Raw genomic sequence first — 27,722 nt, 5'->3', positions numbered from 1 at the left:
GTTCGCCATCAAATTCACTTAATGTCCCGATCAATGACATTTTCCTGCTGGGCTCTGTGGGTGTTTGTATTCCTGACAATCCAGAGTTTTTTTTTCTTCCTTTCCTTTCTCACACGGATAGTAACCTTGTAAATCCCATCCTCGTCGCCACTGTTATATTCTCCGTGTTGTGAGAGACACAGGACTCTGGTCTGGAACAACGGTTGTTTATTCAGGACTCACTGTACAGCATTACAGGACAGCTCTGCATATCAATACATCTCTACATGTGTCTAAAGATGGCCACTCTGCCCCTTGACCCTTGTCATCACTCCTGGGTGGAGCCAGCCTTAAAGTGACAGTACATGTGAAACCCTGTAAGGAGACACCACACTGACCATCAATGTAAGGAGACACCACACTGACCACCAATGTAAGGAGACACCACACTGACCATCAATGTAAGGAGACACCACACTGATAACCAATGTAAGGAGACACCACACTGACCTTTAATGTAAGGAGACACTACACTGACCAGCAATATAAGGAAAACTACACTGACCATCAATGTAAGGAGACACTACACTGACCGCCAATGTAAGAAGACACTACACTGACCACCAATGTAGGGAGACACTACACTGATCACCAATGTAAGGAGACACTACACTGACCACCAATGTAAGGAGACACTACACTGATCACCAATGTAAGGAGACACTACACGGATCACCAATGTAAGGAGACACCACACTGATCACCAATGTAAGGAGACAGCACACTGATAACCAATGTAAGGAGACACCACACTGATCACCAATGTAAGGAGACACTACACTGACCACCAATGTAAGGAGACACCACACTGACCACCAATGTAAGGAGACACCACACTGACCACCAATGTAAGGAGACACCACACTGATCACCAATGTAAGGAGACACCACACTGACCACCAATGTGTTATACCTGAAGGGTTTCACATGTACTGTCACTTTAAGGCTGGCTCCACCCAGGAGTGATGACAAGGGTCAAGGGGCAGAGTGGCCATCTTTAGACACATGTAGAGATGTATTGATATGCAGAGCTGTCCTGTAATGCTGTACAGAGAGTCCTGAATAAACAACCGTTGTTCCAGACCAGAGTCCTGTGTCTCTCACAACACGGAGAATATAACAGTGGCGACGAGGATGGGATTTACAAGGTTACTATCCGTGTGAGAAAGGAAAGGAAGAAAAAAAAACTCTGGATTGTCAGGAATACAAACACCCACAGAGCCCAGCAGGAAAATGTCATTGATCGGGACATTAAGTGAATTTGATGGCGAACAGACAACGTGGATTTCTTGGATTGAAAGATTAGAACAATATTTCTGTGCAAATGCCATCCCAGGCGACAGGCAAGTAGCAGTGTTTCTGACAGTGGTTGGTGCTAGGACATATGACACTCTTAGGGATCTCCTTTTCCCTGAAAAACCAGCAACTAAGACTTTGGCAGAGCTCCTGACACTGTTAGGGAATCACTTCCAGCCTAAACCACTAGAGATTGCAGAAAGATTCAGGTTTTATCAGCGGCAGCAGCAGCCGGGTGAAGATATTAAGGCTTATGTGCTCGCCCTTCGCAGACTAGCCTCAACTTGTTCTTTTGGGGAGTATTTACCAACTGCACTGAGGGATAAGTTTGTCATGGGACTGAATAGTGAGTCTAGCCAAAAGAGACTGTTAACAGAGAAAGACCTTACCCTTACAAAGGCAATTGAGATAGCTTCAGTGATGGAAATGGCTGTGAAAGATACAGAAGCTTTGAACCCCCAGAGCAGAAGGGAAGAGGTTAAAGAGGAAGTTTTCAGAACAGCAGTCAAGCAAACTGCAGCTAACTGTAAATATAGAACCTCACCAACCAGGACGTCAGCTTGCTACCGTTGTGGGAATACAGACCATGATCACAAAGTCTGCCGGTTTAAGGATCAGCTCTGTCATAATTGTGGAAAGGCAGGCCATCTGAAACGAGTCTGCCGTAGTAAGAAGGTGCGAAATAAACAACCTCTGAACCCCAGGACAAAGGCATATATGGTGGGAAGATATACATCGTCATCTGAATCAGAGGATGAGGAAGTGCTCCACAGATTGGACATACATCATATGCATTCAGCACCCTCAGCAATGACTGTAGAGGTAACCGTGGAAGGAAAGAAACTCAAGATGGATGTAGACACAGGAGCAGCAGTTTCAGTTATCACCCAGAAACAATGGAGAAAACTTCTGATCCGAACAACTGTCCGTCCAACACCAATCAAACTGCAGACATACTCAAAGCAGATACTCCACCCACTGGGGTACGTGAAAGTACAGGTATCCTACAAGGGTCAGACAAAGAGAATGCCATTATATATCCTAGAACATGGGGGACCCCCTCTTTTTGGGAGAGACTGGATTGCTCACTTTGGCATGCCAGACATCGCCATTAACCCCTGCAACACCGTGACCATCCCATCAGGGGATGAAGAGGGATGGGTGAAGTCCCTGAAACAGCGATTCCCGCAAGTCTTTGATAACCATTTGGGAAAAATAAAGCATGACTGTGTGAGACTCAGGCTGAAACCCAATGCCCAGCCTAGGTTCTTCAAAGCTCGGACGGTACCTTTCGCACTCCGAGCAGGTGTGGAAGCTGAACTAAGCCGGCTGGAGGAACAAGGTGTCATCTCAAAGGTAGAGCACAGCGAGTGGGCATCACCAGTTGTACCAGTAAAGAAAGCGAATGGGGACTTACGCATTTGTGGCGATTTCCGCATGGCACTAAATTCTCAACTGGAGATAGACCAGTATCCCCTACCCAGAGTAGATGACATTTTTGCCTCTCTTGCAGGAGGTCAAAAGTTCACCAAGCTTGATCTCAGGCAAGCTTATTTACAGTTTGAGGTCCACCCTTCGTCCCGCAAGTTTCTAACAATCAACACTCACAAGGGACTGTATGAATACAATCGGATGGTGTTTGGGGTAGCCTCCGCCCCAGCCATTTGGCAACGCAAAATGGATGAGATTTTGGCGGACATTCCTTTCACACAGTGCCTGTTAGATGACATGCTCATCACGGGCCTGACGGACCAGGAACACAAGCGTAACGTGGAGCTTGTGTTGGCCAGACTCCAAGAGCAGGGTCTAAAAGTGAACTTAGCGAAATGCCAATTCATGGTACCTAAATTGGAGTTTTGTGGCCACCTTGTGGATGCAGAGGGTATACACACCACGGAAGCCAAAGTTGATGCTTTAGTAAAAGCTCCAGCCCCGACCAACGTCCAGCAGCTGCGATCATACCTGGGCTTGCTGAACTATTACCACAAATTCCTGCCGGATCTAGCACACACTTTGTTTCCATTAAACAAGCTTTTGGAGAAACACTCCAGATGGAACTGGTCGGCTGCATGCCAACGTGCTTTTGAAGTTTCTAAGCGAAAGCTGTTGGCGTCACGCATGCTCGTGCACTATGACCTCCAAAGGCCTCTCACCTTGGCTTGTGATGCCTCACCCTATGGTCTAGGGGCTGTACTATCTCACGTTTTACCAGATGGGTCAGAGAAACCTGTGGCATTCGCCTCCAGGTCCTTGACAAAAGCAGAAAGCAATTACTCTCACATTGACAAAGAGGCTCTGGCGCTCATATGGGCAATTAAGAAGTTTCATCTTTACCTGTATGGTAGGGAATTCACCATACTGACTGATCATAAACCACTCCTTCAGATCTTTAGCCCTGACAAAGGCATCTCCCAGACGACTGCAGCCCGTCTTCAACGCTATGCCCTATTCTTGGGAGCATATAGCTACAAAATCCAGTATCGCAGCCATGATGCCAACGCTAATGCAGACGCCATGTCCCGTCTGACAAGGACATTAACAGACTCTTCTCCACCTGTCAAGAGTTGTCGTTACACTAGCCTGTCCTTTCTGTCTTCCGGGGAAGTAGCAGCCCATACAGCCAAGGATACCTTCCTTAAGACAATACTCTCCTGGGTACGGTACGGTTGGCCTGCAACTGTCACACAGGATTATGAGCCTTACTTCCGTAGGCGTCTGGAATTAACTGTGTCTGGCAACTGTGTTTTATGGGGAGACCGAGTGATCGTTCCACAGACCCTCCGGAGACACATTCTGGAATTGCTACATACTGGTCATCCCGGGGGCACACGTATGAAACAAAAGGCCCGAGGCTATGTGTGGTGGCCAAACCTCGACTCCGAGATCACGACATATGTGAATGCGTGTGCTGGATGTGCACAAACTGCGAGAGACCCTCCTCGAGGGTGCGTCCAGCCCTGGACTTGGCCCACGGTTCCCTGGTTTCGCCTACACTTGGACTTTGCAGGCCCGATCAGAGGACACACCTTTTTGATCATTATTGATGCCCATTCAAAGTGGCCTGAGGTCGTTCCTGTTACTCAGCCAACGACTAAGGCGACGATTTCCATACTGTTACATCTCGCTGCTACGTTTGGATACCCCAGAGAAATTGTCACAGACAACGGTGCACAATTCACAAGCCAGGAGTTTCAGGGTTTCCTGACTGCCCACAACATCAAACACAAGTTGACCGCACCTTACCACCCGGCTACAAATGGTCAAGCAGAAAGGTTTGTACAGACCTTCAAACGCTATTTCAAAGCTACTGTGGCTACAAGTAAACAACAGTCCCTGTCACCCCAGCAGCTGGACTCCTTCCTTTCTGCTTACAGAACCACACCACATGCAACCACTGGGAAAACTCCAGCTGAACTTCTTTTGGGTCGGCAGCCATGGACTGTTTTGGATATGCTCCGCCCTCAAACGGTCCAGGAACATGTACGGCAGTCCCAAGACAAGAGGGTCGAACACGACGAGATTCCCCGGTTTACAGCCCAGCAAAAGGTATGGGCCCGATCTTATGGCGCTTCCAACACTCGTTGGCTTCCTGCTATCGTCGCAGAGACTTTGGGACCCAAAATGTATAGGGTCTGCCTGGAAGATGGTTCCATTTGCAGAAGGCATGTGGACCAATTGCGTTCTCGTTCTCAGCTGCCCGAATCCCTGACATCGGCTGCACCTCCAGTGTCTCAAGGATCTGCTCCTACCGGATCAGGAGGCATTGAGACTGATGCTTGGGGAGACTCTGAACTTTTGAACTCAGCTCCAACAGAGCCCTCCAGCCCTGGTCCAGAGGTCTGCTCACCCTCTGAGCTAGGGAATCCCCTCTTGGCCCCGCCGGTGTCCATTCCGGCCAGCCCTGCTTCCTCCAGCCCCGAGTCGCTGGGTGCCCGTCCTCAACGACACTGTCGCCCTCCTGACCGGTTTCAAATGCAAGACCGGTTACGAGACTTTCGACGGGCCCGCCGAAAGTGATCCGCTGCCATTTTCCCCCCGGAGCTTCCCTGGAAGTTGTTCTCACATCCGGACGTGGAAGAAACCATGTAAATCTCCTGAGTTGGAGGACTGTATTGGACAATTATGAGTTACTGTTTTATGCCTGTTCTTGTTTTGTTGTTTTTTTTTTTGTTTTTTGTTTTTTTTTTTAGGTATGGATGGAAGGTGTTATACCTGAAGGGTTTCACATGTACTGTCACTTTAAGGCTGGCTCCACCCAGGAGTGATGACAAGGGTCAAGGGGCAGAGTGGCCATCTTTAGACACATGTAGAGATGTATTGATATGCAGAGCTGTCCTGTAATGCTGTACAGAGAGTCCTGAATAAACAACCGTTGTTCCAGACCAGAGTCCTGTGTCTCTCACAACACGGAGAATATAACACAATGTAAGGAGACACCACACTGATCACCAATGTAAGGAGACACTACACTGACCACCAATGTAAGGAGACACCACACTGATCACCAATGTAAGGAGACACCACACTGACCACCAATGTAAGGAGACACCACACTGACCATCAATGTAAGGAGACACCACACTGACCATCAATGTAAGGAGACACCACACTGACCATCAATGTAAGGAGACACCACACTGATAACCAATGTAAGGAGACACCACACTGACCTTTAATGTAAGGAGACACTACACTGACCACCAATGTAAGGGACACTACACTGACCATCAATGTAAGGAGACACTACACTGACCGCCAATGTAAGAAGACACTACACTGACCACCAATGTAAGGAGACACCACACTGATAACCAATGTAAGGAGACACTACACTGACCACCAATGTAAGGAGACACTACACTGATCACCAATGTAAGGAGACACCACACTGACCATCAATGTAAGGAGACACCACACTGACCACCAATGTAAGGAGACACCACACTGACCATCAATGTATGGAGACAACACACTGATAACCAATGTAAGGAGACACCACACTGACCTTTAATGTAAGGAGACACTACACTGACCACCAATGTAAGGAAAACTACACTGACCATCAATGTAAGGAGACACTACACTGACCGCCAATGTAAGAAGACACTACACTGACCACCAATGTAGGGAGACACTACACTGATCACCAATGTAAGGAGACACTACACTGACCACCAATGTAAGGAGACACTACACTGATCACCAATGTAAGGAGACACTACACGGATCACCAATGTAAGGAGACACCACACTGATCACCAATGTAAGGAGACAGCACACTGATAACCAATGTAAGGAGACACCACACTGATCACCAATGTAAGGAGACACTACACTGACCACCAATGTAAGGAGACACCACACTGATAACCAATGTAAGGAGACACCACACTGATCACCAATGTAAGGAGACACCACACTGACCATCAATGTAAGGAGACACCACACTGATAACCAATGTAAGGAGAGACCACACTGACCATCAATGTAAGGAGACACCACACTGACCACCAATGTAAGGAGACACTACACTGATCACCAATGTAGGGAGACACTACACAGACCATCAATGTAAGGAGACACCACACTGACCACCAATGTATGGAGACACCACACTGATAACCAATGTAAGGAGACACCACACTGACCATCAATGTAAGGAGACACCACACTGACCACCAATGTAAGGAGACACCACACTGATAACCAATGTAAGGAGACACCACACTGACCACCAATGTAAGGAGACGCCACACTGACCATCAATGTAAGGAGACACCACACTGATCACCAATGTAAGGAGACACCACACTGATAACCAATGTAGGGAGACACTACACTGACCATCAATGGAAGGAGACACTACACTGACCACCAATGTAAGGAGACACCACACTGACCACCAATGTAAGGAGACACTACTCTGACCACCGATGTAAGGAGACACCACACACTGACTACCGATGTAAGGAGACACTACACTGACCATCAATGTAAGGAGACACCACACTGACCACCAATGTAAGGAGACACTACACTGACCACCAATGTAAGGAGACACTACACTGACCATCAATGTAAGGAGACACCACACTGACCACCAATGTAAGGAGACACTACACTGACCACCAATGTAGGGAGACACTACACTGATCACCAATGTAAGGAGACACTACACTGACCACCAATGTAAGGAGACACTACACTGATCACCAATGTAAGGAGACACTACACGGATCACCAATGTAAGGAGACACCACACTGATCACCAATGTAAGGAGACAGCACACTGATAACCAATGTAAGGAGACACCACACTGATCACCAATGTAAGGAGACACTACACTGACCACCAATGTAAGGAGACACCACACTGACCACCAATGTAAGGAGACACCACACTGACCACCAATGTAAGGAGACACCACACTGATCACCAATGTAAGGAGACACCACACTGGTCACCAATGTAAGGAGACTCTACACTGACCACCAATGTAAGGAGACACCACACTGATCACCAATGTAAGGAGACACCACACTGACCACCAATGTAAGGAGACACCACACTGACCATCAATGTAAGGAGACACCACACTGATAACCATTGTAAGGAGACACCACACTGACCTTTAATGTAAGGAGACACTACACTGACCACCAATGTAAGGGACACTACACTGACCATCAATGTAAGGAGACACTACACTGACCGCCAATGTAAGAAGACACTACACTGACCACCAATGTAAGGAGACACCACACTGATAACCAATGTAAGGAGACACTACACTGACCACCAATGTAAGGAGACACTACAGTGATCACTAATGTAAGGAGACACCACACTGACCATCAATGTAAGGAGACACCACACTGACCATCAATGTAAGGAGACACCACACTGATAACCAATGTAAGGAGACACCACACTGACCTTTAATGTAAGGAGACACTACACTGACCACCAATATAAGGAAAACTACACTGACCATCAATGTAAGGAGACACTACACTGACCGCCAATGTAAGAAGACACTACACTGACCACCAATGTAGGGAGACACTACACTGATCACCAATGTAAGGAGACACTACACTGACCACCAATGTAAGGAGACACTACACTGATCACCAATGTAAGGAGACACTACACGGATCACCAATGTAAGGAGACACCACACTGATCACCAATGTAAGGAGACAGCACACTGATAACCAATGTAAGGAGACACCACACTGATCACCAATGTAAGGAGACACTACACTGACCACCAATGTAAGGAGACACCACACTGACCAGCAATGTAAGGAGACACCACACTGACCACCAATGTAAGGAGACACCACACTGATCACCAATGTAAGGAGACACCACACTGACCACCAATGTAAGGAGACACCACACTGATCACCAATGTAAGGAGACACCACACTGGTCACCAATGTAAGGAGACACCACACTGACCACCAATGTAAGGAGACACCACACTGATCACCAATGTAAGGAGACACCACACTGACCATCAATGTAAGGAGACACCACACTGACCATCAATGTAAGGAGACACCACACTGATAACCAATGTAAGGAGACACCACACTGACCTTTAATGTAAGGAGACACTACACTGACCACCAATGTAAGGGACACTACACTGACCATCAATGTAAGGAGACACCACACTGATCACCAATGTAAGGAGACACCACACTGACCACCAATGTAAGGAGACACCACACTGACCATCAATGTAAGGAGACACCACACTGACCATCAATGTAAGGAGACACCACACTGATAACCAATGTAAGGAGACACCACACTGACCTTTAATGTAAGGAGACACTACACTGACCACCAATGTAAGGGACACTACACTGACCATCAATGTAAGGAGACACTACACTGACCGCCAATGTAAGAAGACACTACACTGACCACCAATGTAAGGAGACACCACACTGATAACCAATGTAAGGAGACACTACACTGACCACCAATGTAAGGAGACACTACACTGATCACCAATGTAAGGAGACACCACACTGACCATCAATGTAAGGAGACACCACACTGACCACCAATGTAAGGAGACACCACACTGACCACCAATGTAGGGAGACACTACACTGATCACCAATGTAAGGAGACACTACACTGACCACCAATGTAAGGAGACACTACACTGATCACCAATGTAAGGAGACACTACACGGATCACCAATGTAAGGAGACACCACACTGATCACCAATGTAAGGAGACAGCACACTGATAACCAATGTAAGGAGACACCACACTGATCACCAATGTAAGGAGACACTACACTGACCACCAATGTAAGGAGACACCACACTGATAACCAATGTAAGGAGACACCACACTGATCACCAATGTAAGGAGACACCACACTGACCATCAATGTAAGGAGACACCACACTGATAACCAATGTAAGGAGAGACCACACTGACCATCAATGTAAGGAGACACCACACTGACCACCAATGTAAGGAGACACTACACTGATCACCAATGTAGGGAGACACTACACTGACCATCAATGTAAGGAGACACCACACTGACCACCAATGTATGGAGACACCACACTGATAACCAATGTAAGGAGACACCACACTGACCATCAATGTAAGGAGACACCACACTGACCACCAATGTAAGGAGACACCACACTGATAACCAATGTAAGGAGACACCACACTGACCACCAATGTAAGGAGACGCCACACTGACCATCAATGTAAGGAGACACCACACTGATCACCAATGTAAGGAGACACCACACTGATAACCAATGTAGGGAGACACTACACTGACCATCAATGTAAGGAGACACTACACTGACCACCAATGTAAGGAGACACCACACTGACCACCAATGTAAGGAGACACTACTCTGACCACCGATGTAAGGAGACACCACACTGACCACCGATGTAAGGAGACACCACACTGACCACCAATGTAAGGAGACACCACACTGACTACCGATGTAAGGAGACACTACACTGACCATCAATGTAAGGAGACACCACACTGACCACCAATGTAAGGAGACACTACACTGACCACCAATGTAAGGAGACACTACACTGACCATCAATGTAAGGAGACACCACACTGACCACCAATGTAAGGAGACACTACACTGACCACCAATGTAGGGAGACACTACACTGATCACCAATGTAAGGAGACACTACACTGACCACCAATGTAAGGAGACACTACACTGATCACCAATGTAAGGAGACACTACACGGATCACCAATGTAAGGAGACACCACACTGATCACCAATGTAAGGAGACAGCACTCTGATAACCAATGTAAGGAGACACCACACTGATCACCAATGTAAGGAGACACTACACTGACCACCAATGTAAGGAGACACCACACTGACCACCAATGTAAGGAGACACCACACTGACCACCAATGTAAGGAGACACCACACTGACCACCAATGTAAGGAGACACCACACTGATCACCAATGTAAGGAGACACCACATTGGTCACCAATGTAAGGAGACTCTACACTGACCACCAATGTAAGGAGACACCACACTGATCACCAATGTAAGGAGACACCACACTGACCACCAATGTAAGGAGACACCACACTGACCATCAATGTAAGGAGACACCACACTGACCATCAATGTAAGGAGACACCACACTGATAACCAATGTAAGGAGACACCACACTGACCTTTAATGTAAGGAGACACTACACTGACCACCAATGTAAGGGACACTACACTGACCATCAATGTAAGGGACACTACACTGACCATCAATGTAAGGAGACACTACACTGACCATCAATGTAAGGAGACACTACACTGACCATCAATGTAAGGAGACACTACACTGACCTTTAATGTAAGGAGACACTACACTGACCACCAATGTAAGGAGACACCACACTGACCATCAATGTAAGGAGACACCACACTGATAACCAATGTAAGGAGACACCACACTGACCTTTAATGTAAGGAGACACTACACTGACCACCAATATAAGGAAAACTACACTGACCATCAATGTAAGGAGACACTACACTGACCGCCAATGTAAGAAGACACTACACTGACCACCAATGTAGGGAGACACTACACTGATCACCAATGTAAGGAGACACTACACTGACCACCAATGTAAGGAGACACTACACTGATCACCAATGTAAGGAGACACTACACGGATCACCAATGTAAGGAGACACCACACTGATCACCAATGTAAGGAGACAGCACACTGATAACCAATGTAAGGAGACACAACACTGATCACCAATGTAAGGAGACACTACACTGACCACCAATGTAAGGAGACACCACACTGACCACCAATGTAAGGAGACACCACACTGACCACCAATGTAAGGAGACACCACACTGATCACCAATGTAAGGAGACACCACACTGACCACCAATGTAAGGAGACACCACACTGATCACCAATGTAAGGAGACACCACACTGACCACCAATGTAAGGAGACACCACACTGATCACCAATGTAAGGAGACACCACACTGGTCACCAATGTAAGGAGACTCTACACTGACCACCAATGTAAGGAGACACCACACTGATCACCAATGTAAGGAGACACCACACTGACCACCAATGTAAGGAGAACCACACTGACCATCAATGTAAGGAGACACCACACTGACCATCAATGTAAGGAGACACCACACTGATAACCAATGTAAGGAGACACCACACTGACCTTTAATGTAAGGAGACACTACACTGACCACCAATGTAAGGGACACTACACTGACCATCAATGTAAGGAGACACTACACTGACCGCCAATGTAAGAAGACACTACACTGACCACCAATGTAAGGAGACACCACACTGATAACCAATGTAAGGAGACACTACACTGACCACCAATGTAAGGAGACACTACACTGATCACCAATGTAAGGAGACACCACACTGACCATCAATGTAAGGAGACACCACACTGACCACCAATGTAAGGAGACACCACACTGATAACCAATGTAAGGAGACACCACACTGACCTTTAATGTAAGGAGACACTACACTGACCACCAATGTAAGGAAAACTACACTGACCATCTGTTATATTCTCCGTGTTGTGAGAGACACAGGACTCTGGTCTGGAACAACGGTTGTTTATTCAGGACACTCTGTACACTACAACAGGCATTACAGGACAGCTCTGCATATCAATACATCTCTACATGTGTCTCCAAGATGGCCACTCTGCCCCTTGACCCTTGTCATCACTCCTGGGTGGAGCCAGCCTTAAAGTGACAGTACATGTGAAACCCTTCAGGTATAACACCTTCCATCCATCCCTAAAAAAAAACAACAAAAAAAAAAAAAAACACAACAAAACGAGAACAGGCATAAAACAGTAACTAATAATTGTCCAATACAGTCCTCAAACTCAGGAGATTTACATGGCTTCTTCCGCTCCTGGATGTGAGAACATGGCAGCAGATCACTTTCGGTGGGCCCGTCGAAAGTCTCGTAACCGCTCTTGCATTTGAAACCGGTCAGGAGGGCGACAGTGTCGTTGAGGACGGACACCCAGGGCCTCGGGGCCGGAGGAAGCAGGGCTGGCCGGAATGGACACCGGCGGGGCCAAGAGGGGATCCCCTATCTCAGAGGGTGAACAGACCTCTGGACCAGGGCTGGAGGGCTCTGTTGGAGCTGAGTTCAAAAGTTCAGAGTCTCCCCAAGCATCAGTCTCAATGCCTCCTGATCCGGTAGGAGCAGATCCTTGAGACACTGGAGGTGCAGCCGATGTCAGGGATTCGGGCAGCTGAGAACGAGGACGCAATTGGTCCGCATGCCTTCTGCAAATGGAACCATCTTCCAGGCAGACCCGATACATTTTGGGTCCCAAAATTTCTGCGACTATAGCAGGAAGCCAACGAGTGTTGGAAGCGCCATAAGATCGGGCCCATACCTTTTGCTGGGCTGTAAACCGGGGAATCTCGTCGTGTTCGACCCTCTTGTCTTGGGACTGCCGTACATGTTCCTGGACCGTTTGAGGGCGGAGCATATCCAAAACAGTCCATGGCTGCCGACCCAAAAGAAGTTCAGCTGGAGTTTTCCCAGTAGTTGCATGTGGTGTGGTTCTGTAAGCAGAAAGGAAGGAGTCCAGCTGCTGGGGTGACAGGGACTGTTGTTTACTTGTAGCCACAGTAGCTTTGAAATAGCGTTTGAAGGTCTGTACAAACCTTTCTGCTTGACCATTTGTAGCTGGGTGGTAAGGTGCGGTCAACTTGTGTTTGATGTTGTGGGCAGTCAGGAAACTCTGAAACTCCTGGCTTGTGAATTGTGCACCGTTGTCTGTGACAATTTCTCTGGGGTATCCAAACGTAGCAGCGAGATGTAACAGTATGGAAATCGTCGCCTTAGTCGTTGGCTGGGTAACAGGAATGACCTCAGGCCACTTTGAATGGGCATCAATAATGATCAAAAAGGTGTGTCCTCTGATCAGGCCTGCAAAGTCCAAGTGTAGGCGAAACCAGGGGACCGTGGGCCAAGTCCAGGGCTGGACGCACCCTCGAGGAGGGTCTCTTGCAGTTTGTGCACATCCAGCACACGCATTCACATATGTCGTGATATCGGAGTCTAGGTTCGGCCACCACACATAGCCTCGGGCCTTTTGTTTCATACGTGTGCCCCCGGGATGACCAGTATGTAGCAAGTCCAGAATGTGTCTCCGGAGGGTCTGTGGAACGATCACTCGGTCTCCCCATAAAACACAGTTGCCAGCCACAGTTAATTCCAGACGCCTACGGAAGTAAGGTTCATAATCCTGTGTGACAGTTGCAGGCCAACCGTACCGTACCCAGGAGAGTATTGTCTGAAGGAAGGTATCCTTGGCTGTATGGGCTGCTACTTCCCCGGAAGACAGAAAGGACAGGCTGGTGTAACGACAACTCTTGACAGGTGGAGAAGAGTCTGTTAATGTCCTTGTCAGCCGGGACATGGCGTCCGCATTAGCATTGGCATCATGGCTGCGATACTGGATTTTGTAGCTATATGCTCCCAAGAATAGGGCATAGCGTTGAAGACGGGCCGCAGTCGTCTGGGAGATGCCTTTGTCAGGGCTAAAGATCTGAAGGAGTGGTTTATGATCAGTCAGTATGGTGAATTCCCTACCATACAGGTAAAGATGAAACTTCTTAATTGCCCATATGAGCGCCAGAGCCTCTTTGTCAATGTGAGAGTAATTGCTTTCTGCTTTTGTCAAGGACCTGGAGGCGAATGCCACAGGTTTCTCTGACCCATCTGGTAAAACATGAGACAGTACAGCCCCTAGACCATAGGGTGAGGCATCACAAGCCAAGGTGAGAGGCCTTTGGAGGTCATAGTGCACGAGCATGCGTGACGCCAACAGCTTTCGCTTAGAAACTTCAAAAGCACGTTGGCATGCAGCCGACCAGTTCCATCTGGAGTGTTTCTCCAAAAGCTTGTTCAACGGAAACAAAGTGTGTGCTAGATCCGGCAGGAATTTGTGGTAATAGTTCAGCAAGCCCAGGTATGATCGCAGCTGTTGGACGTTGGTTGGGGCTGGAGCTTTTACTAAAGCATCAACTTTGGCTTCCGTGGTGTGTATACCCTCAGCATCCACAAGGTGGCCACAAAACTCCAATTTAGGTACCATGAATTGGCATTTCGCCAAGTTCACTTTTAGACCCTGCTCTTGGAGTCTGGCCAACACAAGCTCCACGTTACACTTGTGTTCCTGGTCCGTCAGGCCCGTGAGGAGCATGTCATCTAACAGGCACTGTGTGAAAGGAATGTCTGCCAAAATCTCATCCATTTTGCGTTGCCAAATGGCTGGGGCGGAGGCTACGCCAAACACCATCCGATTGTACTCATACAGTCCCTTGTGAGTGTTGATGGTTAGAAACTTGCGGGACGAAGGGTGGACCTCAAACTGTAAATAAGCTTGCCTGAGATCAAGCTTGGTGAACTTTTGACCTCCTGCAAGAGAGGCAAAAATGTCATCTACTCTGGGTAGGGGATACTGGTCTATCTCCAGTTGAGAATTTAGTGCCATGCGGAAATCGCCACAAATGCGTAAGTCCCCATTCGCTTTCTTTACTGGTACAACTGGTGATGCCCACTCGCTGTGCTCTACCTTTGAGATGACACCTTGTTCCTCCAGCCGGCTTAGTTCAGCTTCCACACCTGCTCGGAGTGCGAAAGGTACCGTCCGAGCTTTGAAGAACCTAGGCTGGGCATTGGGTTTCAGCCTGAGTCTCACACAGTCATGCTTTATTTTTCCCAAATGGTGATCAAAGACTTGCGGGAATCGCTGTTTCAGGGATTCCACCCATCCCTCGTTATCTCTTGATGTGATGGTCACAGTGTTGCAGGGGTTAATGGCGATGTCTGGCATGCCAAAGTGAGCAATCCAGTCTCTCCCAAAGAGAGGGGGTCCCCCATGTTCTAGGATATACAATGGCATTCTCTTTGTCTGACCCTTGTAGGATACCTGTACTTTCACGTACCCCAGTGGGTGGAGTATCTGCTTTGAGTATGTCTGCAGTTTAATTGGTGTTGGACGGACAGTTGTTCGGATCAGAAGTTTTCTCCATTGTTTCTGGGTGATAACTGAAACTGCTGCTCCTGTGTCTACATCCATCTTGAGTTTCTTCCCTTCCACGGTTACCTCTACAGTCATTGCTGAGGGTGCTGAATGCATATGATGTATGTCCAATCTGTGGAGCACTTCCTCATCCTCTGATTCAGATGACGATGTATATCTTCCCACCATATATGCCTTTGTCCTGGTGTTCAGAGGTTGTTTATTTCGCACCTTCTTACTACGGCAGACTTGTTTCAGATGGCCTGCCTTACCACAATTATGACAGAGCTGATCCTTAAACCGGCAGACTTTGTGATCATGGTCTGTATTCCCACAACGGTAGCAAGCTGACTCCCGGCTTGGTGAGAGTCTATATTTACCGTTAGCTGCAGGTTGCTTGACTGCTGTTCTGAAAACTTCCTCTTTAACCTGGGGGTTCAATCTGCTCTGGGGGTTCAATGCCTCTGTATCTTTCACAGCCATTTCCATCACTGAAGCTATCTCAATTGCCTTTGTAAGGGTAAGATCTTTCTCTGTTAACAGTCTCTTTTGGCTAGACTCACTATTTAGTCCCATGACAAACTTATCCCTCAGTGCAGTCGGTAAATACTCCCCAAATGAACAGGTTGAGGCTAGTCTGCGAAGGGCGAGCACATAAGCCTTAATATCTTCACCTGGCTGCTGCTGCCGCTGATAGAACCGGAATCTTTCTGCAATCTCTAATGGTTTAGGCTGGAAGTGATTTCCTAACAGTGTCAGGAGCTCTGCCAAAGTCTTAGTTGCTGGTTTTTCAGGGAAAAGGAGATCCCTAAGAGTGTCATATGTCCTAGCACCAACCACTGTCAGAAATACGGCTACTTGCCTGTCGTCTGGGATGGCATTTGCACAGAAATATTGTTCTAATCTTTCAATCCAGGAGCTCCACGATGTCTGTTCTCCATCAAATTCACTTAATGTCCCGATCAATGACATTTTCCTGCTGGGCTCTGTGGGTGTTTGTATTCAGCTGACAATCCAGAGTTTTTTTTTCTTCCTTTCCTTTCTCACATGGATAGTAACCTTGTAAATCCCATCCTCGTCGCCACTGTTATATTCTCCGTGTTGTGAGAGACACAGGACTCTGGTCTGGAACAACGGTTGTTTATTCAGGACACTCTGTACACTACAACAGGCATTACAGGACAGCTCTGCATATCAATACATCTCTACATGTGTCTCCAAGATGGCCACTCTGCCCCTTGACCCTTGTCATCACTCCTGGGTGGAGCCAGCCTTAAAGTGACAGTACATGTGAAACCCTTCAGGTATAACACCATCAATGTAAGGAGACACTACACTGACCGCCAATGTAAGAAGACACTACACTGACCACCAATGTAGGGAGACACTACACTGATCACCAATGTAAGGAGACACTACACTGACCACCAATGTAAGGAGACACTACACTGATCACCAATGTAAGGAGACACCACACTGATCACCAATGTAAGGAGACAGCACACTGATAACCAATGTAAGGAGACACCACACTGATCACCAATGTAAGGAGACACTACACTGACCACCAATGTAAGGAGACACCACACTGACCACCAATGTAAGGAGACACCACACTGACCACCAATGTAAGGAGACACCACACTGATCACCAATGTAAGGAGACACCACACTGGTCACCAATGTAAGGAGACTCTACACTGACCACCAATGTAAGGAGACACCACACTGATCACCAATGTAAGGAGACACCACACTGACCACCAATGTAAGGAGACACCACACTGACCATCAATGTAAGGAGACACCACACTGACCATCAATGTAAGGAGACACCACACTGACCATCAATGTAAGGAGACACCACACTGACCACCAATGTAAGGAGACACCACACTGACCACCAATGTAAGGAGACACCACACTGACCATCAATGTAAGGAGACACCACACTGACCACCAATGTAAGGAGACACCACACTGACCACCAATGTAAGGAGACACTACACTGATCACCAATGTAAGGAGACACCACACCGATAACCAATGTAAGGAGACAATACACTGACCACCAATGTAAGGAGACACCACACTCACCACCAATGTAAGGAGACACTACAATGTAATGAGAGGGTCGGATTTGGCTTGCATGCCTTGTATTTGACACATTTGTTCTAGAACCTCTCCCCTAAACTAAGATTGCCCCCCTTTTCTGGCCTCTCCCATGCTTGATAGGAACATTTTATAAACCGGTTTTCTGACGTTTGCTTTAATAGGTTTCGAATTGACTGTCTCCAGTTTTTGATGGAGTCCATCAGCTGTCACTCCTTACCACCTAGGTGTTCCAGTCACTGGGATTTGAAATTTCCTCCATTCTATCCAAACTAAAAATGTGTGAGTTAAACTTTAATATACATTCCCAAAACTCAGTCATTTTCTTATGTGAATACAAATCTTTACTTCTGAGAATGTCTACTGGCTCCAAGACTGGACTGACTGGTGCCTGAATGGCATAGGTATCTGTCACCCTTCTGTTCTACATTATATGTTTCCCTTCTTTTTCTGAATTAGCATAAATTCTAATCAAACACCTTGTCTGGTATGGTAGTTCTCACCTTCAGGAACATTGGACGCCATTTTTTTTATGGCATGAGACCCACCAATCAGATACGGACCTGGAATTAAAAGGAAACAACTATTTTAGCTAAATGGATTAAATTGTAACATGTTAATTAAATCCAGACCTCCGCATTATTATCACAGCTAGATGAATATCTGACATAAACTGTAGATGACCCCCCCAGGATCCCTCTCTAGCTGGCATCATACAGATCACTCTTCATCTACAAAGTACATCTACAGATATATGTGAGTCATAGATTTGTGCTACAAGTCAAAACCAACATTTACCACTTGCCGACCGGTCATGTTGACTGTACTGCGGCACAGTGGCTCGTTATCGTCTGGCGACGTAGACCTACGTCACCAGACATTCCCCTCTCTCGGCGGCGCACGCGCAGGGCCGTCTTTTCCACTGGGCATACCCGGGGGTTGCCCGGGGGCCCCACTTGCCAAGGGGCCCCACATGGATCGATGGATTGGTGGCATGTTGTCCCACTCCCTGGTGGTCTAGGGCCCCCCGTTCCATTGTCCGGGGTCCGCCGGTCCGCCCGGGCCCCCCCCCCCTTATTGCTTCCTCCCCTTGAGTCCGGCGGCGGCCGTGGGTGGCTCGAGTCTGCACTGCACACACTGGTTGCTAAGGCCAGCCCGATTGGCATCTAGCAACCAGTGACGTGAGCAGCAGAGCAGACCCAGAATGCACAGCGCCGCCGCCGCAGCGGAGGACTCGGAGGAGGAACCTCCTGGCTCCTCCTCGTCGGCTCTCCTCCTCACTCCTCTCCTCCGGCTCCGTCCGTCTCGAGACGCTGTCGACCCTAGAAGAAGACTGGCTCCGCCTCCGCCTCCACCCACCTCCTCCCATGCCATGTGCAGTGCAGCCGTGTAAGGTAAGGTAAGGCTGCCACAGCCTGCCAGTTTTTTTAACTCTCTCTCATTCTCAAATCTCATGGCATGATGTCATGTGATGATGATGGCAATGTAGTATGATGGGATCTAATCAATGTGACAGTGACAGAGTCAGACAACTACTACCTGTCCTGGCTGGAGGATATACTACCTACTATATATTGGTCCCTGTAATATGTATATAGTAAGGTATATATTATCCTCCAGGTAAGTAGTTGTACTCTCTTGTAGTATAGTGTTCCCTGTAATGTGTATATAGTCTATATACATATTACAGGGAACACTATATACTACAAGAGAGTACAACTACTACCTGGAGAGGATATATACCTTACTATATACATATTACAGGGACCAATATATACTACAAGACAAGAGACAACTACCTGGAGTATATTATATACCTTACTAACTATATACTGTAAGGGATTAGCTCGGTGGTAGGCGTAGATGACCCCTTTGGGGGTGCGTTTTCACAGAGAGATAGCCGACAAGTGCGTGCAAACAACAGTTTGGTTTATTAATGGTGTTTTCTTCACCAGACTGTATGCAGCAAAAACATCCAAAATAAAATAAAACAGAAAATAAATCCTTGCCTCTGTGGGCGGCTACCTTCTCACAGCTGGAACCTGCCTAAGAGTCTGTCTCCAACCTATTGTTGGGCAGACTTCCTTGTCCTACAGCGGACACTCAATAGTCCATTTATAATACCTTCACAGGGAAACACAGTCCTTTATTTCTTTCACACAAATAGTTTGTCTTCTCACCTTTGAGATGTCTTCACACTTGGTTACCCTCCCGGGCACACATCACTCCGGGGGGTCTTCTCCCAGGCCCACACATCCTGTCGGGAGGCACATGTCTGACTGTCCTCCTTCTCCCAGCCCACATGGCTTCAGGAGACAGCTTCTGGAGGCAGCAGTCCTTCTCCCATGCCCACACGGCGTCGGGAGGCACACGTTTGTCTGCCTTCCTCTCCCAGCCCACACGGCGACAGGAGGCAGCAATCCATTAGACTTCCTTTGGACAATTATAGAGACCTTCATTTCCTCATTCTGAACAGCTGAAGGCCTTTCCACTTTCTTAGACTGTTCTGGCTACCTCTGCAGCCGACATCCTATAGTAATTGGTGATTTGTCTAACCCTGGTGGAAGTGTAGCTCCTGTCTGTGACTACATTCACAGATTTCCCTGACTTCCTGTCACAATACATATTACATGGAACACTATATACTACAAGAGGCTCTTGTAGTATATAGTGTTCCCTGTAATATGTATATAGTAAGGTATATACTCCAGGTAGTTGTACTCTCTTGCAGTATATATTGGTCCCTGTAATATGTATATAGTAAGGTATATATTCCAGGTAGTTGTACTCTCTTGTAGTATATAGTGTTCCCTGTAATGTGTATATAGTCTATATACATATTACAGTGAACACTATATACTACAAGAGAGTACAACTTCTACCTGGAGAGGATATATACCTTACTATATACATATTACAGGGACCAATATATACTACAAGAGACAACTACCTGGAGGATATACCTTACTATATACATATTACATGGAACACTATATACTACAAGAGACTCTTGTAGTATTTAGGATTCCCTGTAATATGTATATAGTAAGGTATATACTCCAGGTAGTTGTACTCTCTTGTAGTATATAGTGTTCCCTGTAATATGTATATAGTAAGGTATATACTCCAGGTAGTTGTACTCTCTTGTAGTATATATTGGTCCCTGTAATATGTACTGTATATAGTAAGGTATATCCTCCAGGTAGTAGTTGTACTCTCTTGTAGTATATAGTGTTCACTGTAATGTGTATATAGTCTATATACACATTACAGTCGCCCTCTTCCTCCAGGCACCCCTCCCATTGGCCGACCGGCTATCGCTGCTCCACAGGGGGCCCCAGTGCACTGCATTGCCCAGGGGCCTATAAGGCTCTTAAGATGGCACTGCACACACGCGCCGCCGGAGGCTCGCTCCCGCTGTATTCAGTTACTGCGGGAGTCGGGCCAGGGGAGGAGCAGCGGTGATCGCTGCTGCTCTTCCCCGATCGTCGGGGATCGAGTGTGGAAATCTCCTAAGTGACAGACAGTGACAGATTGCAGGGTTCAGCATAGCTCCCCTCCCCCCACACACGTCAGTAAGCAGCAGGCATACATTAACCCCTCCCTCTGCAATAAAATTAACCCCTTCCCTGCCAGTCATTTTTACAGTAACAGTGCATATGTATAGCACTGATTACTGTAGTAATGTCACTGGTACCCCCAAAAGTGTCAAAAATGTCAGTCAAGGGTCCGATCTGTCCGCCGCAATGTCGCAGTCCCGCAAAAAAAATTGCAGATCGCCGCCATATACTCGTTAAAAAAAAAAACACCAAAAACGACAGAAATCTTTCCCTTAGTTAGTAAACGCAATAACTTTTGCGCAAACCAATCAAAATTTGCTTATTGCGATTTTTTTTACCAAAAATATGTAGCAGAAAACAAATTGGCCTAAAATGTTAAAAAATTTTGATTTTTAAATTTTTTTTTGGGGAATTTCATATAAAAAAATGTGAAAAATATTGTTGTTTTTTCAAAATTGTCGCTCTTTTTTTGTTTATAGCGCAAAAAGTAAAAATCACACAGGTGATCAAATACCACCAAAAGAAAGCTCTATTTGTGAGGGAAAAAAGGACGTAATTTTAATTTGGGTACAGCATTGCACGACCACGCAATTGTCCATTAAAATAATGCAGTGCCGAATCACAAAATATGGCCTGGTCAGGAAGGGGGTAAAATCTACCGGTCTTAAAGTGGATAAAAATACGCTCATTGAGAATTTTTTTGTCAAAGACATGTAGCTAAATACATTTTGGCCTAAATATATGACAAAAAATTGAATATATTAGATATTTTTTAACTGTCAAAGTAGAAAAATATTGTTATTTTTTTCAAAATTTTCGCATTTGTTTATTAATATCGCAAAAAATAAATAGCGCAGAGGTGATCAAATACCACCAAAAGAAATCTCTGTTTGTGGGGAAAAAAGGACGTAAATTTTGTTTGGGTACGTCGTTGCATGACTGCGCAATTGTCAGTTAAAGTCGCACAGTGCCGAATCGCAAAAAGTGGCCTGGACGTAAGACAGCAAAATCCTCCGGTGGTAAAGTGGTTAATATCTGAATTATGAACTTCCCAAATCACTTCTTTGTCCCCTTTACATTCCTTACCAGAACAGCCCTGTGGCCCTGATTTGGCCAGAGAAACTCTGCCCCAGTATGTGGTGGTGATACAACCAGAAAAATGTCTACAAAATAAAATAGGTATTAACCTCAATTATCTCATCCTTCAGAATGAACACCAAGACAGGTCATGTTTATTGCTGGTATAAATCATATGACAAACATTCCACAATTCCAGATGTTGGGTTGGGATTGTAGGAGAAGTACAGCCTGGCTGGGGCCACACATAAACCTTATAAAGACGAATTTCTTATCTGTCGCATATCTGAAAAAAGCAGACACTTCATCCAATACAATAAATGTGTCACATATAGTATATGTGAAAGGACATTTCCCTTCAGATAAGATCTTCTCAATTTTCTTAATGCTATATATCAATGTGAAGGATTGGCAAAATTTAGTATTGGGGTAATAGAATTTCCTGTTTTTGTAGACATTCCCAGCCTGAGCCCCACAATATGGTCATCCTGAAATAAGGAGCCCACACACGGTATATAGCATGAGTATTGTCATGCCTCCTGCATAAGGAAATAATTAATTCTATTGGAACTTGTAATACCATTCTTGTCCACAAGATGCCACTGTGACATGGTACTTCCTGTACTCTATTGCTGGATATTAGTTCCACCCCTCTCTGAGAGAATCTCCATTTTAGATCACCTTGTGACACAGCCAGACAGCATCTGAGGTTGCTGTGGGAAGATTCCTGAACCCCCCTTTGAAGCATCGCTGGTATGCCTATGAACTGTTGGTTATATACTCAATGCATATACTGTTTATGTTTGTACACTGATTGTATGCTTAGCTGTTTATTTACAGTTTCACCATATACATAATCCTATTTGCATATCCATTCTGACTTGTAACCTGTCATGTGACCACTATTCTATCTCTGGAATAAACAAAAAATAGTTACAAAAGGACTGGTTATTATAGGATTAAAGGTTTAGCTGTATGTTGAGCTGCACACGCCTGGGGCATACGTGTAGTGAGAACAGAACAAGTATCATCCAGACCAGGAACTTAGCATTTTTGTGAAAATGTTGGATCCTCCACCATGTAGCGCTATCCCCATTGGAGCCGCTGGTGAATATGGTTATCTCCCACCCTGCACGGCCAGGCACTGTCATTTTCCACACATTCTTGAGACAAGAAATCAGTCCTTGCAGCTTTGTTTTATTTTTGTTTATTGAGGGAATTAAAACTTGGATGGGGTAAGGGTTTTAATGGGATGCCCAGTTGATTAATAGAAACTCTTCAGAGACACACTATATACAGTTAGGGTTGAGCGGACACCTAGATGTCCGTGTTCGACGGGTTCGGCCGAACTTTAAAAAAAAGTCCGGGTCCGTGTCCCGGACTTTTACCGAACTTTTCCCGGACACCGAACCCCATTGAAGTCAATGGGGACCCGAACTTTCAGGCACTAAAATGGCTCTAAAACACCAAAGGAAAGGGCTAGAGTGCTGCAAATGGCAGCAAAACGTAATTAAGAGCATGGCAAGTGCTCTGCAAACAAATGTGGATAGGGAAATAACTTAAAACAACAAAAAAAAACAGAAAAATAAAACAATGTTCTTCTTCATCTCTGAAGGACGAGGCCCATATGGAGTAGGAGGGAGGTTGAGGTGGTGGTGGATGTGGCGGTGACATAGGCGTGCGCACAGGGTGTGCCGGGTGTGCCTGGGCACACCCTAATCACCTAGGGCACATAGCATTGCCAGTGAGGAGATGGGAAAGATCTCCCTCGGACCTGCTCTGCTCTATTTCTCTTTGCCAGCAGGGAGAGTAATGTATCGGGGCCATGTACCTGTAGGCAAACACATGCATGTGTATTTCAACTTTGGGGTGCACACCTTAATGCAATAGGCTGCGCACACCTATGGGCGGTGTAGGTGGAAGCGGCGGTGGAGGAGGACCAGGGCCGGATTAAGAGCATCATGGGCTTGGTGCTGAGGATTTTGAAGGGCCTTAAGGGCCGTGCCTTGGCATGCACCCAGAGGAGGAAGGGTGCAGCCATGCATGCCTAATTCAACATGGGATGCTGTCTCTGAAGCCTATAAACACATCCATGCATCGGCAACTGTCCCTCCTTGTCCGGCCTTCGCGCTGTGTGGGGAGGTTCTGAGGGTGCTGCCTGGGGAAGCGAGCATAGAAGCCAGACTTCTGTGTTTACAAGTGACAGAAGAGCGGTAACAGTGAATATGGCCAACCCGGGGCCTATATAAAAGGTAGGGGCCTGGAGCTGCAGCTCCAATAGCCCCTACGTTAATCTGGCCCTGAGGAGGAGGACGAGGTAGCCAACACTGCTTCTTTTCACAAATTTTAAATGAGGGTACACCCCAAAAGAGTGAGAAAGAGCAAAAATGGAACAATGGGTGGGTAAGGTCGGTATCCATTGCTATTCTGCATAAGGTACGGAAAAGTCCCGTGGGATCCATGCCTGGTTCATTTTAATGAACGTGAGCTTGTCCACATTGTCTCTGGACAGGCGGCTGCGCTTGTCTGTTATAACGCCCCCAGCCGTGCTAAATACCCGTTCAGATAATACACTGGCTGCAGGGCACGCCAGCACCTCCAAGGCGTAAAGGGCAAGCTCAGGCCATGTGCCCAATTTGGAGACCCAGAAGTTGAAGGGGGCAGACCCGTCATTCACTACATGTAGGCGTGTGCACACATACTGCTCCACCATGTTGGTAAAATGCTGCCTCCTGCTAAGACGTTCCATCTGAGCTGCTGGTGCTGCTGTTTGTTGTGGCGTGCTGACAAAGCTTTTCCACATTTCGGCCATGCTAACCCTGCCTTCTGAGGTGCTGGCGGTGCCCTGGTTGCGTTGGCGACCTCCTCCTCCTCCTCTGCCTTGTGCTTCCACTGTGGCCCCGCTGTCAGATGGGAATGCCAGCAGCATGGCGTCTACCAGCGTGCGCTTGTACTCGCGCATCTTGCGATCGCGCTCCAGTGAGTGAATTAAGGACGGTACGTTGTCCTTGTAACGGGGATCCAGCAGCGTGGCCACCCAGTAATCAGCACAAGTTAGAATGTGGGCAACTCGGCGGTCGTTGTGGAGACACTGCAGCATGTAATCGCTCATGTGTGCCAGGCTGCCCAGAGGCAACGAAAGGCTGTCCTCTGTGGGAGGTGTATCGTCCGTGTCCTCTGTATCCCCCCAGCCACGCACCAGTGATGGCCATGAGCTGGCCTGGGTGCCACCCTGCTGTGAACATGGTTCCATCTCCTCCTCCAGCTCCTCCTCCTCCTCATCCTCCAGAACTGTGCCCCTGCTGGACAATTGTGTCCCTGGCGTTTGTGTGTGCAGGAACCCACCCTCGGAGCCCCTTGCGAATGACTGCCCTGAAAGCCTTGGAAATGTTACCTTTTCATCCTCCTCCTCCTCCTCATCCTGTGCCACATCCTCTTCCATCATCGCCCGAATTGTTTTTTCAAGGAGGCATAGAAGTGGGATAGTTAAGCTGAGAACGGCGTCATCGCCACTGGCCATGTTGGTGGAGTACTCAAAACAGCGCAACAAGGCACATAGGTCTCGCATGGAGGCCCAGTTATTGGTGGTGAAGTGGTGCAGTTCCGCAGAGCGACTCACGCGTGCGTGCTGCAGCTGAAACTCCACTATGGCCTGTGTAACGTTCATGCGTTTTTGTTTGTGGATGGATTTACAGCTGCAGAATTATTACACTCAGTATCCATATAGAGATTGTGTTGAACAACATATCCAACTCTCAGGATCTCATCATAGTGCACAGCCTGTTATACAATATACATATACTCTATCAGATGTATAGATGGAGGGATAGAATATATGAGGAGTATAGATGAGAGACAGGCAGTTGTATGGTGGGCACTTAGGAATAGTAAGGAGAGTTGCAGATGGTGATAGTAGGCAGATAGGTTCTGATGTCAAGTATAATGCAGATGGTAAGAGGACACAGATGGAGTATACTTCAGACAGAGTAACCTAGTGCAAGGATAGTGTAGGTAGTCCCAAGAGCTAACAGTCTTATGCAGATGATAGGAGGCAGATAGATATAGATAGTCTTGGTAGTTGCAGTATGACAGTAGGAGTGCAGTTAGTAAGGAATCCCCTGTGGGGTACTTATCACATAGATAGGTTAGTAAAGGTAGAGTCCAATGGTGAGAGGTGATCCCGTAGCGAGGTACGGATCAGCAGCGAGGTTCCGGCTTCAATTCAGCAAAGGGAAATGCCAGCAGCTCTGACTTCACAGGAGAAGGTGCGGTGAACATGTGGTTTGAATGACCAATGAGTGAGAGAAAACCGGCGATTGAAATAGCCGCTCATAGCGGCGCTCGGCAATGATGTCATCCGGTCTTAAAGGTATATGCGTCTCTTGTGTAACAGGATGAGACGCAATTAGAAAAGGAGAAATATATGGAACAAGGGTACCAGCGGTACCAGAACATTACAGTACCCCCCCCTTAAGGCCGGCTCCGGAAGGCCTCTAGAACTGGTTTTTCTGGATATTTCGAGTGGAAATTGCGAATCAGTCTTGGGGCATGTATATCTGAGGTATCCAGCCAGGTGTCATCTTGGGGCCCATAGTTCTTCCATCGTACAAGATACTGAAGTCTTCTTCTATTGAAACTGGAATCCAAAATTTCTTTTATCTCAAATTCTTCTCCACCTTCTACTTGTACAGGAGGTGGAGGTGAGATGGTAGGCCTTATTCCTTGGTTAGGAACATGGGGCTTCAGTAGGGACACATGGAAGATGGGATGTATCTTGAGGTCTGTTGGTAATGTGAGTTGTACAGCCGCTTTTCCAATAAGCTTCTTTATTGGGAATGGTCCCAGAAATAAAGGCCCAAGTTTCTTACTAGGGATCTTTAATCTTAGATTTTTTTGTAGAAAGCCAAACAAGATCCCCAATGGCATATTGGGGAGAGGGTTTCCTACGGAGGTCGTAGTACCTCTTTTGTTGGCTATGAGCATGTGCTATGGTATTGTTGAGTAATCC

At 46.9% G+C, this 27,722-nt stretch overlaps 2 protein-coding genes across 2 annotated transcripts in view; one reads left to right on the top strand and one right to left on the bottom strand.

The window, feature by feature from the left end:
• Window positions 1-27,722, top strand: part of LOC309550260 (uncharacterized protein) — a gene marked incomplete at both ends in the record, with an annotated part of 1,652,360 nt that overhangs the window by 1,153,010 nt on the left and 471,628 nt on the right. The gene's annotated exons all lie outside the window — the stretch shown is intronic.
• Window positions 1-27,722, bottom strand: part of LOC309550697 (NACHT, LRR and PYD domains-containing protein 3-like) — a 220,724-nt gene that overhangs the window by 122,024 nt on the left and 70,978 nt on the right. Inside the window, exon 2 of the mRNA XM_082251031.1 lies at window positions 18,581-18,640. Within this exon, the coding sequence (XP_082107157.1) occupies window positions 18,581-18,602 (22 nt within the window). The 5' untranslated portion in view covers window positions 18,603-18,640. The remainder of the gene's footprint in view (window positions 1-18,580; window positions 18,641-27,722) is intronic.

Source organism: Pelophylax lessonae (genome assembly GCF_965119305.1).
Source record: "Pelophylax lessonae genome assembly, chromosome: 3".
In the NCBI taxonomy this organism is placed as follows: domain Eukaryota; kingdom Metazoa; phylum Chordata; class Amphibia; order Anura; family Ranidae; genus Pelophylax; species Pelophylax lessonae.
Note: the sequence above shows the minus strand (reverse complement) of the source record. Positions and strands in the feature narration are given on the sequence as shown.